At 47.0% G+C, this 12491-nt stretch overlaps 1 protein-coding gene across 1 annotated transcript in view; it reads left to right on the forward strand.

Moving 5' to 3' along the window:
* The window catches only part of LOC142599499 (muscle, skeletal receptor tyrosine protein kinase-like), a 30851-nt gene extending 26374 nt beyond the window's left edge, over positions 1–4477 (forward strand). The window contains exons 7-8 of the mRNA XM_075740426.1: positions 4230–4389; positions 4440–4477. Of these exons, the coding sequence (XP_075596541.1) occupies positions 4230–4389; positions 4440–4477 (198 nt within the window). The remainder of the gene's footprint in view (positions 1–4229; positions 4390–4439) is intronic.
* The last annotated feature ends 8014 nt before the right edge of the window (positions 4478–12491 follow it).

Here is a 12491-nt window from a genome sequence, read left to right on the forward strand (position 1 = left end):
GAGCCCCAGGGCATGATGCTGTGGAGGCAGGTAGAGCAGCTGCTGTGTGCAGGCTGGCAATTTGCTTCCGCTTTTTCTCACTGACCCCCTGTCAACCCCAAGTCCTTCTGGCCCCCAGCTAAACTGGCCATTCCTGTGGACTTGCTTGTCCAACAGGACCAATACATCCTGTTGCTCAAGTTCCTTACTTCAGGAGTCTATCCCCATCCTGGTTTGTGCCCCCTCTTTCCATGTGTTAAAATACATCATTAAGGAGCCTGGGCTACTCTGCAGGCTGTCTTGCCTTCCTTATCTCCTCTAAACCTTATTGTGTCCTCTAGTCTGATTGGGGCTGATTTTCTATATTTTCTTGAGGTTCCTAGAGAGAACTGCAAAGGGATCAGATTAGTCTCTGCAGAGCCCCTGGGTCCGCGGAAGTTTCTGGTGATAATTATTTTAAGACAACTGCAGGTGTTCAATCAAGACTTTTTCCTCATTGAGGAAGAAACCTTTCAGAGGGTCTGGGGTCCCTGGTAAGGGCAGGGTGTTTCCAGAACACAGACTCCTGCTCTGCCAAGCTCCCACCAAAGCGTTGGTTCCACAGAGAGCTGTGTGTGAGACAATGCTCAGCCTCTGCCTGGGGCCACTGCGTTGCTGGTCAAATCTGCTCTGCCCCATTTCTGTCTGCAAGGCAAAGCACAGTCCCAGGAGGGTCGTGCTCCAGACTTCCTCACTTTAAATATGGCAAGGAGACCTTAACAAGAGCTCATCCCTGGGAAACTCAGGCCTGGAAATGGGTGGACTGAAGCGTGTGTGTTTGAGGACTGGCTTACAAGCAAGTCATTTGCAGATGCAATGTACCTGCAGCATTATGGTCTCTGAATGCTGACCTGTGATTGTCCTGAGGTTTGAAGAGTGGGAGTCTGCTGAGGTTATTGAGCTGCCTTTGAAGACGAGGATGGAATCTCCTCTGTGCAGCAGCTGCCTTGCTTACCTAAACAGAAACACAATTCCTTTTCCTCCCGCTATGCACTAAGGGGCATCATGGACCTTAAACTGTAGTTTTCCACACTGCAAAGAATAAGTGAGCCAGGGCTGAAGGTTTGAAGAGGTCTCTGCTTTGGTGGTGGCTGAGGTGGCATTTTAAAGGCTAAAAAAAGACCTGCTGGAAACAAAATCTCAGGGATTGTATTTGAAAAGGGAAGGGAATCATTTAACAGAAGGGAATAGCTTGAGGTTCCCAGCAGAGAAAACAACACCCAGCCAGTGTGGAAGTCCTAGGCACAGCTACCCGACACTTTCACAAGCTGTTTGCTAAGGCAATCACCTGTGATTTTCCATGGTGCATGTGGCCACACATACTGCTCCTACTGCGCCCAGCTACCTGAGTGCCCCTTTCCTCCTGCAGCCCAAGCCAGGAGGAGCAATCCTAGCACTCCATGCTCACCAGGTACGGTCCAGTGCTGCTGGGAGGGGAGCTAACAGGACAGGGTGTGCCCGGGCCTGAGGGGTAAGGAGGGAGAGAGGACTGGATCAGCAGGAGTGGTTCCCCGGCTGGATGCTGGGACACAGAGGCAGCCTTTAAAGAAATTCCTCCTTTCCACCAGCAAGGTCCCAGCAGTGTCTTAGTGCTGAGTGGTTTCTGGGGAGAAGAAAATTCTAAAAAATAAATCTGACCAGCACTGTAAAAAAGCAGAAACTTGTGAAAAATTATCCCCTGAGCTCCAATCCACCTGAACTTTCTTCACAGCCTAAGGCCAAAAATTATCCCTGATCCCTGCATTTGCACAGTAACCAATATACCACCCATCCCTGATGCAATACTTACAATAACTGTGATGGTCTGGTTATTTAGTGATTTCTTCCCACACACATTCCCTCACCACAACTTCAAGTTGAGCTTGAGTGAGGCAAAACAAATACATTATTTCCAGCATTTCCTTTTCAGAGAGAAACCAATCCACTTACTGAAGACATAATATAACACCAAGGCATCCCTTATTGCTTTTTCAATTATCACCGTTATTACTTTTGGGAGCAGACACAGATCCCATTGAAATCGTATTTCTAGTAACTTCCAGGGAGGTCAGATTGATCTTTCTAACCTTTCAGACAGATGTGTAGGTAGAGTGCTTTGCTGGGATGGATCCAAGGAGACAACTCTCACTGTCCTTAGGGCCAAGTTGCACTGGTGGGATCGCTTGAATTACACTTGATGCTTCCTATCAGTATGAAGAGTAGAGCAGGCAATGCTGCTCCTTCCTACTGCCCTTGCAAGTTAGAGTCTTAGTGTACCATGTTCACCTACTTTAATGAATGCCATATGAGCAGGAAAGGCTGGAGGATAAGACTTGTCCTTCTATGATGGGGTTACAGCCTTGGTGGACAAGGGAAGAGTGACAGACGTCATCTACCTGGACCTGTGCAAAGCATTTCACACTGTCCCACATGACATCCTTGTCTCTACATTGGAGAGACATGGAGTCAATGGGTGGACCACTCGGTGGATAAGGAATTGGCTGGATGGTCGCACTCAAAGAGTTGTGGTCAATGGCTCAATGTCCAAGTGGAGATCAGCAACAAGTGGCGTTCTTCAGGGGTCGGTACTGGGACTGGCGCTGTTTAATGTCTTTGTTGGCAATGTGGACAGTGGGATGGAGTGCACCCTCAGCAAGTTTGCCGATGACACCAAGCTGTGTGGTGTGGTTGACATACTGGAGGGAAGGGATGCCATCCAGAGGGACCTTGACAGGCTTGAGAGGTGGGCCCGTGTGAACCGCATGAAGTTCAACAAGGCCAGGTGCAAGGTCCTGCATGTGGATCTGGGCAATCCCAAGCACAGCTATAGGCTGGGCGGGGAATGGATTGAAAGCAGCCCCGAGGAGAAGGACTTGGGGGTGCTGGTGAATGAGAAGCTCAACATGAGCCGGCAGTGTGCGCTTGCAGCCCAGAAAGCCAACCGTGTCCTGGGCTGCATCAAAAGCATCAAAGCATTTGTGTACAGCATCAAAAGAGGCGTGACCAGCAGGTCAAGGGAGGTGATCCTGCCCCTCTACTCCGCTCTGGTGAGACCCCACCTGGAGTACTGCGTCCAGCTCTGGGGGTCCCAGTACAAGAAAGACTTTGAACTGTTGGAGAGAGTCCAGAGGAGGCCACGAAGCTGATTGGAGGGCTGGAGCACCTCTCCTGTGAGGACAGGCTGAGAGAGTTGGGGTTGTTCAGCCTGGAGAAGAGAAGGTTCCGGGGAGATCTAATTGCGGCCTTCCAGTACCTAAAGGGGGTCTTACAGGAAAGATGGTGAGGGACTGTTTATCAGGGGGGTGTAGTGACAGGACAAGGGGTAATGGGTTTAAACTAAAAGTGGGTCGATTTAGATTAGATGTTAGGAGAAATTCTTCACTGTTAGAGTGGTTGGACACTGGCACAGGTTGCCCAGAGAAGTTGTGCATGCCCCATCCTTGGAAGTGTTCAAGGCCAGGTTGGATGGGGCTTTGGGCAACCTGGTCTAGTGGAGGGTGTCCCTGCCCATGGCAGGGAATTTGGAACTAGATGATCTTTGAGATCCCTTCCAACCCAAACCATTCTGTGATTCTATGGTTCTATAAAATCAAGCCTAACTGGCCAAAATCAGCAGGCTCCAAGCTCATTTATCTGGGAATTGCTGACCTGGGAAAAGAGCTGGCCAAAATCACCACATCTGCAGTCCCTTCCATATTTTGAGGTGTGAGATAAGAAAACCCGTCATACATCTGCCTAAGTGTTGCAGCCAGAGTGCCTCATGACTGCTTTGGAAGTGTGGCAGTGGTTATGTTAATCCAGAATCAACAACTTCCAAACTATTTTCTTTTCTCCCTCTGTATAGCCAGGGTGCACAAAGCCATCTCCTGCCTTTTCTTGCTAAGGCATGAACAGGCAAACAATCTACTAGAAGAGGTCCTGGAGTAATTACCCAGCTCAATTACATGAGTAAAATCAAGACTACAGCCCTCTGGAACTGAAAATTAATTGCAAAAGTATTGCTGAAGTGTGAAATAGGAGAAGTCTTTAACATTTGCTTTTGTGTGTGAAGTCATCTGCTAAGAAAACACCAAAATAATGCCAGCAGCTTTAGCTCTCTGCCACTTCTATCTATGTGCTACATCTTTCTCTGCCAATTTAAATGTTTGGGGCTGAGTGTCTCAGAATTTTCCTTGGTTTGCTTGTTTGCCTTTGTTGGAAATACCACTGCACTGGGCTTTTCACTCCTTTAGGTTTCTGCAGGCTCTATATTGGAAAGCGTCAAGGACAGAGTGGTTGACTCCAGACTGCAGGTGTATGTCACCCGACCGGGCCTGTTCACTTGCCTTGCCACGAACAAACACAGCAAAACTTTTGGAGCCGCAAAAGCTGCAGCAACCATCAGTGTTTCAGGTATGCTGGGAAAGAAGGGGGTTGTTAATTTCTTACCCTTGCAATTGCAGTCCTAGCTTTCCTGCTGGGCGAGAGGAAAGGGGTGTGAAGTATTCTGGAGGAGGAGGGAAAGCCTTGGAGAGCTGATAGTGTGCAGTGGGCTAAATTTGTGTACAAATGCATCCCCCGCCAGGCTATTTCCTCATATATTCTTACACTTTGGAGAGTGGCATAGCTGTCATTTCCTGAATGTTTGATGCCATCTTGTACTTTGTGTCCCAGAAGCACACTTGGTAAGTTCATCCATGTGGAGGAAGTTGTGGCCATGACCCAGCGTTGGTATCACCTAACAGCAAGGTGAAAATAGCTTTTGTGAGCAGGTTGGCTTCTCAGGGCGTTGCATCCAGAAAGCAGGGAGGTTGCTGTCAGAGCAGTACCCTGCTGTGCCTGGAGTAACTTCTGCTCCCAGAGACGTCTCCCTATTTGGATGATCCAAATAGGAGAAATACCAGTGGTCTGACCGAGCTGACAGCATTTATCATACCAGGAGAAAGGTGGCAGCTTGTGCCTTCCTTCTTGGGACAGGCAGGGGGATTTGGTTAGAAGAAAAAAGAAAAAGGAATCATATAGGACTCCAGAGACAGGGTGGTCACCCTGGTCCTGCTGTTAACCAGGCACGCATCTGCCCCTCTCTTTGTACCTCAACTTCTGGTCTGTCGAGAAAATAACCATGCCCTTTCTTACACTGGGCATTGAGACCTAGAAGCAAGCTCTGCCCCATAAGAGACTCAGCACTTGGTACTGTATTTCACATCCCCACTCCTGCTTTTAGCCCAGGCAAGGCTCTGCCTCACGAAGCACAGCTTCACATGCAGTAGGGAGAGCAGGTGCTTTAGGGTGGTGGGAGAAGCTGCACTGCCCTCCTCCAGGCTGTGTGTGCTCAGCAAGAGGGGAGCAGCCCCCCGGACCTGAGCAGGAGCCTTCCTTGGCCTTGTCCCAGCTTCCGAAGGTCCCACAGCAGAGGTGTCCTGGTCCTTTGCCAATGCTCAGTCCCTCCTCCCTGTGCTTGTGCAGCCCAGCTCCCCACGGCGCTGCAAGCCGGGGGCATGGCTGTGTGCCTGTGCTGCTCCTCCAGCCCTGTTTTTTCCCACCTGTTACAACTTCTGCCTGTAGTAATGGGTGCATGAGTGGCTTAAACACAGGACGCTATCTGCTGGTTATGTAGGACCCAAAGGATAAAAGTAGAGGTGTGGGTTTAGGGGGCAACAGTCCACCTCAGCAAGAACTGCAGTCACTAATCCACTTCCTGCTAATCCACTCCCTCTCCCCGTACGGTGTCCAGTGTTGCCCAACTCTTCTTCCCCACAAAAAAGGTACAAAATAAGGAGAGAATTTAGCTGCACCCTTTTCAGACAGCTTACAGGTCTCAGACAGATTTCCTAGCATGAAATTCTTAACTTCCACATCTCAGAGGGGGCACTGAAATGTCACTGATGTCTTTTCCGTTTCTTCTTTCTTCTTCATTTCTTCTCATCACAATTCCTGGATCCCGTGCCTCTCGGCAGAGTGGAGGTAAGAATGACTTTCTGTGGCTGCCTGGGGTTTTTTCTGGGCCAAGAAGAAGAATGATGAACAAAGTGGATTTGGTCAATTTGGATTAAATGAAGGGAGTGTGTTTCTGGATTGCAAGCATGCAGATGAGGTGCACGTGATGGGACCACTGAGCTCCTTTATATAGGCATAATTGGAAACTGGGCCCAGATAGATAAGAATGCTTCTATATCAAGCAAGCAATGCTTACATCTGCAAGGGTGTTTAAAATATGGTAGTGGGTAGAATATTCTGGACTAAATCCTGTTCACAGTTACACATCCACAACTTCACTGACCTTACAAATTTACAGGCAAAAGCTTAACTGCAAGTTAAACTCCTGTCTGTAGACAGCCAATAAATGTATTTTGGTTCAGTGATCACCAGATTAGGGCAAGATAAGTTTAGATATTTGTTCCAAGCAGAGTTATGGATGAGTAAAGCCACTTGTATGTGATCAGACATGCACTTTTGCTTAGTATTTTTTGGAGTACTGAAGAATTTGGCTGGCTTATTCTTTTCAGAGTCCTAGCATATTTCTACAAGCTGCAGCGGCAGATCGGTGTGAAAGGAAAGTGAGAGGGTTAGCCTGGGAGGAGGGCTGGGAGCTACTGGGCCTCAGAGAAAAGAGCAGAGCCTGAGAAAGTTTGAGCAAATGGCTTTGCCACTCTGCTGACACAGGCTCCCTGTGAAGGCCCTTGCCTCCCTCACAGGGTCTTGCAAGATTGATTCAGGAAGCTTGTAAGTGATTTAGTGACCACCCGATGATGATGGCAAACCTATGCCCATGTAGGTGTGACAGGCGTGGGAGCAGTGATCAAATGCTCAGCCCTTCTGTCCCACAGTTGTTCTCAACATTTGCTGCACGAAATTCCCTTTCTGTGACAAGGCATTGTGAGAAATGCATCGCTGCTGCTTCTTCATTGCAGCCTGGTCCATGTCTCCCTGCAGGTTTTAAAAAAGCAAGGAAACACAGTATTAGTGCTGGTGGCTCTTGTCAGGCTGCTTCTGCAGCCCACGGAAGTCAGTAGCACAGCTGCCCCATGCATGCCTGTGCCCTCTTTTGCCTCTTGGCAAAGGACTCACCTTTCAGATTAAGTACAATGGATATCATCAGGAAAATGTAAATTAAGTGACCCCTGCCCCGCCAAGGATGGCTCTAAGCAGAGTGCTGTGGGCAGTGCGGTGCTGTGGGGAAACTAGCTCTGTGCCGGGGAGATGTCAGGGGCTGTGGGACCGGTGCAGAATGCTGGGAGGTGCCTGTGTCACATGAAGAGTTGTTTGTGGAGCCTGGGGTGATGCAAGGTGTCACAGCATCACTGCTGTTTTTGTGGTACCTCAAGGAATCAGTGCCTTCCTGTATGTTTTAGCCAATGTGACATATAGGAAAAAATAATAATATAAAAATAAAAATTGACATGGAGCCCAAAGTAGAGCAGCTAAACTAGGGCCAGAGAGTGTCATCTGCAGGAAGTGGCATCTGAAAAGAAGAAATCTGGGAATTCTGTATAATCCCTTGTCCATGTACCTCCAGCTTTCCAAAGAAAAAAAGCAAGAACTCCTAGGGTTGACAATGGGCAATTATTTGAAGAGGGGAAAGAAATAAAAGGCAAAGATACAAATAGCTCTGCTGGCTATTCCAAATGGTTGGCGTGTTGTGAATTGAACTCCCTGACCCCAGTTAAACTGACCGAATGAGCTGTGGGGACAGCTGCACCCAGCCCTCCTCCCTCCTGAATTCGTCTGTCCCCTGCACACAGTGGAGGCTGTTTTCCAGGTTTCCCCTCGCACGGAGTGCACTGCATCCCATGGGCTGCCTGAGCAGAGGGCATACCCTCACCTTCAGCTGCAGACCTTGGTGCCATGGGGTGGCTGTGGGAGCTGCTGGGAGCAGGGCTGACTTGTGCAGACCCTTGCCCTGCTGATGCCTTTTGATGGCCACGGGGAAGAAGGAAGGGAGGGATGACAGCTGTCTCCTGCTAGGTGCAAAAAACACGGGAAAGATAAATAAACGGCCCATGAAGGAGCTGACCCTGCTGTGCTTTTTATTGCTCTGGCACAGCTCTGGCTCCCTGCTTTGTGGCAGGAGTTCACAAAGTGGGAGATATGGTGAATGGAGGAGAGGATGGACCTTGCAGGGAAGCGCCAGAGGGATAACTGCAGAGGCTTGTGACTTCCTCCTCCCTGTATCTCCCACCTAAATGTGTGTGGAAAAGAGGCAGGGTCAGGAGGGGTGCAGGAGCTGAGAAGGGGTAGGCAAGAGCTTGGCTGGTCTGATATTGTGAAGAATTTCCTAGTATGTGTTGGGTGGGACTCACCTGGCTCCTGCTCATCGATTCCATCCAAAATTGAACTGTTGCTGGTCAGGAGAGCAAAAAATCCTGAGTTATCACAGGTGTGCAGCAAGCAGCGTGGCTGATCTCTATTGCAAGGAAGCAGGGAAAAAAAAAGTTTTTCAATTAGAGCCTGGGGCAGGATGAGGGGCCATGTTAGGTCACAGTTGTGCATGATCACCCAGTCTTTTTGCCCACTTATAATGCTAGCAACCCTCGGCCAGAAACGTCCTTGCAGGAGTTTAATTTTTGGGTGGCATTAGCTCTTTTTAGTGGTTATAATCATCTACCCTCTCCTACACCCTCTGTTAGCCTTACAGATGCCACTTTATTCAGAAACAGAGCCTAGGCATCCTGCTCCTGCAGGTATTTAGGGCTGTGAGCTTACCGTGCATGTATGCTCTTGTTCTTAACAGTAAGCTGTACAAGGGTGATGCAGGCTACTGCAGCACGTACAGAGGTGAGGTGTGTAGTGCTATCTTGGCGAAGAATGCTCTTGTTTTCTTCAACTCCTCCTATGCTGACCCAGAGGAGACCCAAGAGCTGCTTGTGCACACTGCCTGGACTGAACTGAAAATGGTGAGTTCATTCTGCCAACCGGCCGCTGAGTCTCTGCTGTGTAACTACATCTTCCAGGAGTGCAATCCCTCGGGAGCTGGGCCAGCTCCAAAACCAGTGTGCAGGTAAATTTAAAAAAATGCTCATCTTCCACTTTCATTTCATGGGGATGTGTAGCCAGCAGGGGAGTGGTGAGGGTCTGTCCAGACCTGTAGTAGCACTGAGTGAAAATGAGCTCTCTAGGTTTGCATGACTTTTCCCTTTGCTCTCTCCTCTGTATGCACAAAGAAGACCTGATCAAGCTCTCTCTGTGCTCATTGCTAGGGTACTGACTGACGTTCAGGCCCAGATGTCTGTTTAGTGGACAGTGCTGAAAAGAAATATCCATTTGAATGATATAATTAATTTAAATAATTATCATATTGCTATCAGTTAAATCTTACTAGGACAGTATGTACTCAATATTACTATCAAAAGTAAATATGGCCACAGTGCTTGCGACAAATCTGGCCAAGGCCCTACACTTGTCATTCAGCACTTCCCACCACGATGAAGATGAAACAAAAAAAGATGACACCAGAGACACTGCCAGAAGTTGTACCTGCTAAACCAAACTTCCCATATGGCCCTTGAATCCTCCCATATGCAGAGAAATGTGCATTGAAACATGGCTGGGAGCACCCTGAGGAATCCAAAGCATCTCCCACTACAGATAATCCATGGCTGACAGGTGTTTGTGCAACATGTCCCAGCGACAGAGACACTATTCCCTCTTTGTGCAACCTCCTGAGCTGCTCATCCCTCATTGCTCTATGACCACAGAGACAAGTTTCTTCTCTTCCTCTTTGCAATGAGATTTTAAGTCTTCCCCAACTTCTCAGACTAGAATAAAACAGATTTTTCCAAGCTCTGCTCATAGCTCTGGCTTGCCTGGCCTCTGAAGCTTCTGCTCCTCATCTTTCCTTAAGTGCTAAATATATATATATCCTCCAGCCCAGGTTCTGTTAGTGTTAACTATAATGGAATGATGATTGCTTGGTGTGCCTTGCAGAGGACAACCCCACGTAGATGTCTCTGGGTGAAGTTTTCTTTTTTTCTAACAACGTAACTGTTGGCCGCAACTGATTCATGTCCATTTTCAGCCCCTGGAGGACTGTTGTCTGGTCATTAGCCATTTTGTGTTTGGGCAGCTGACATCCCTGTCTAAGTGCAGTACTTTGCTCTTGTCCTCCGTGAACTGCATCTTAAAACAAATTATTCATATTTGTCTTTATGGGAGAGCAGCCCCAACTCGAGTGTCCCAAATGAAATACAAGTCCTCTCTGCAGACATGGCAAGTACTCTGCCAGCTGGACTTGGGCCAGATGTAGTCTACTGGCAATTATTTTTCCAGTTATGTAGGGGCTTTTTAGGACAATCAGCAACATGTTGTCTTTGTAATCTGGACCTTTCTGATTGTTCTTCTTTCACTATCTCTAAAGCAAAAGTACAGAGGAAAATCTCACTACAAAGCTTGACAAAAGATTATGTTCCCTGTTTGGTGCCTATGCTGTTCGGTATTCCTCCTCCAGAGAAGTAAGGGCACATACCCTATGAAAGAAGTGTATGTGTAAGTAACAACAGATAATCATGCAGCCAAGTACTGAAACTTGCTTTTTGCTGGCAGACTCCTCCCTGCTGCCTTGTTCTGCTCTTTGTCATTGTACCCTTTAGTACATGATCTCTCTGCCTATATTCAAGATGTGTGACAGTATTAGTATCTGAGCCACACATGCACTGCACATTTGTCAGCTAAGGATTTTGCACAGTACTCCACGAGGCATTTCAGTGAGATCTGGGTATTGCTTCGTTTGCCCCTGCTCACAATTGGCCCTGCAGGACCAGAACTCATGGTGATTCAACTGAAGACCTGCACTTCTGAGGCATGTCTGAAGTCAAAGTGATATAAATCAGCATAAATCTGCACTTGATCTTGAGCTAACAGGCACAGCATTTGCAAATATGTCTAGATCTTAAGGGACTTGGCTGGCATCATCTTTCTTTAAAGCCACGAGTCAATGCTATGTTTTCTTCCCTTTAATGATTTTTCCCTGTGATTTTAATGCAGGTTTAAATACAGCTTTCTTCATGACAAGAGCCATGGAATGGCATACTTCCTGTTCCCAGAGCATATCAGCTGGATGACAGTTCCTCCAAAACCCTAACCCAATACTCCTTTTGATAAGTCAGACATCTAATACATACTTTTGAACAGTCGAGACCCCTGGGGCCTCTTGAACAATTTCACATGGTCTTGGTTGCTTTCCAATTATCTTATCTGCTTTTTACTGACAACTTTATACCTTCTGTAGAAACTGCCTAGACTACACCAGGTTTCAGATGAAGTACTTCATGAGGAAGAATTTAACTATCATCTGAGATGCTGGAGAATTCTCCCAGTTTGTGAGGGACATATTTCTCTCAACATACTTCCATGTGTTTTAGTCTTGTTATTTATTCTCAACACCATTTTTTCTCTCCCCATGTCATTTTTTATGTTCATTTTGGTTTGGAAACTAGCTAGCAAGAATAACTACTGACAAAAGACTGGGTAAAGCTTTAACAAAAATAATCAGGGTAAAGCAAGATTAAGTGAAACAACATCGGAAAAATTTTACTTCATGTACATGAAGATGCAATTTGATTAAGATTAGAGTTTTCCTTTTTTTAAAGTGATGTCTCATCTCATAATTCTTGATTACATCTGCCTTTTACCACTGGATGCTTCAGCAAAAGAAAATACTTCAATTTTTGCTTCATCCACTGCTGATATGAAGTGACCAGGCTGCAGGGAACAGTCTCACGTTGGAAAATGTTTCACTTCAGTCGGGTCTGTGTGTCCCCACCTCCTCTTAAACAGTCCTTTGTAGTCCCTAAAATGCTACTGGCCCACTTGTCCTCTTCTGCTGCTGCCATTCTTTGTCCATCTGTCATTTATATGACATAAAATTTCTAATAATAATCTGAAGTAATCTTTGCATATGATCTCATCAAGCTCTCTCTGCTCAGGATTAAGTGTTATAACAATGGTATGAACCTGGCTCAAGGAGACTGACCATTTCTCCCTCTGGAAAGATCCATTCCTGGAGTGGATTTATGGGTGAAGATATGCCCCACCCATAACAATGCTGTAGTGGACAGGATTGCAGAGGACTGATCTTTTGCATTCTGCAGTTGTACGCTGAATAGAGGGCTTGTTTAAGGATGCTCAGGCTTCAGGAGTGAAGGCAGCTAATGCGGTCCAGATTTTCCAAGTGTCGGCCAGTGCTTCAAAGGCAAGATTTTCTCATTTTCCTAGCTAAACATTTCTTTAATTCAGAAGGTCATTCCTGTTCCACATGTTGTTTAACATAAAAAAAGATAAATTATGCCATCTGGCTACATTCTAGCTTTCATGGAAGTGAGGAAGGAATAAACCAGCACTGGCTAAAACCAAGCAAAGGGCTGCTGGGCTTCGATGGCTTCAACCTGCAGACTTGAAAGGCATCCATTGCTGTTGCAGAAAAGCTGCTGCACTGGTATAATTCCCAATGGCCTCTGTCCTTCAGGTGCTTTAGAAGGTTTGCACTGTTGGTAGTAGTCGTCACTGAAACTCATGGCCAT

The sequence above is a fragment of the Balearica regulorum genome, chromosome Z (genome assembly GCF_011004875.1).
Source record: "Balearica regulorum gibbericeps isolate bBalReg1 chromosome Z, bBalReg1.pri, whole genome shotgun sequence".
Taxonomy (NCBI): domain Eukaryota; kingdom Metazoa; phylum Chordata; class Aves; order Gruiformes; family Gruidae; genus Balearica; species Balearica regulorum.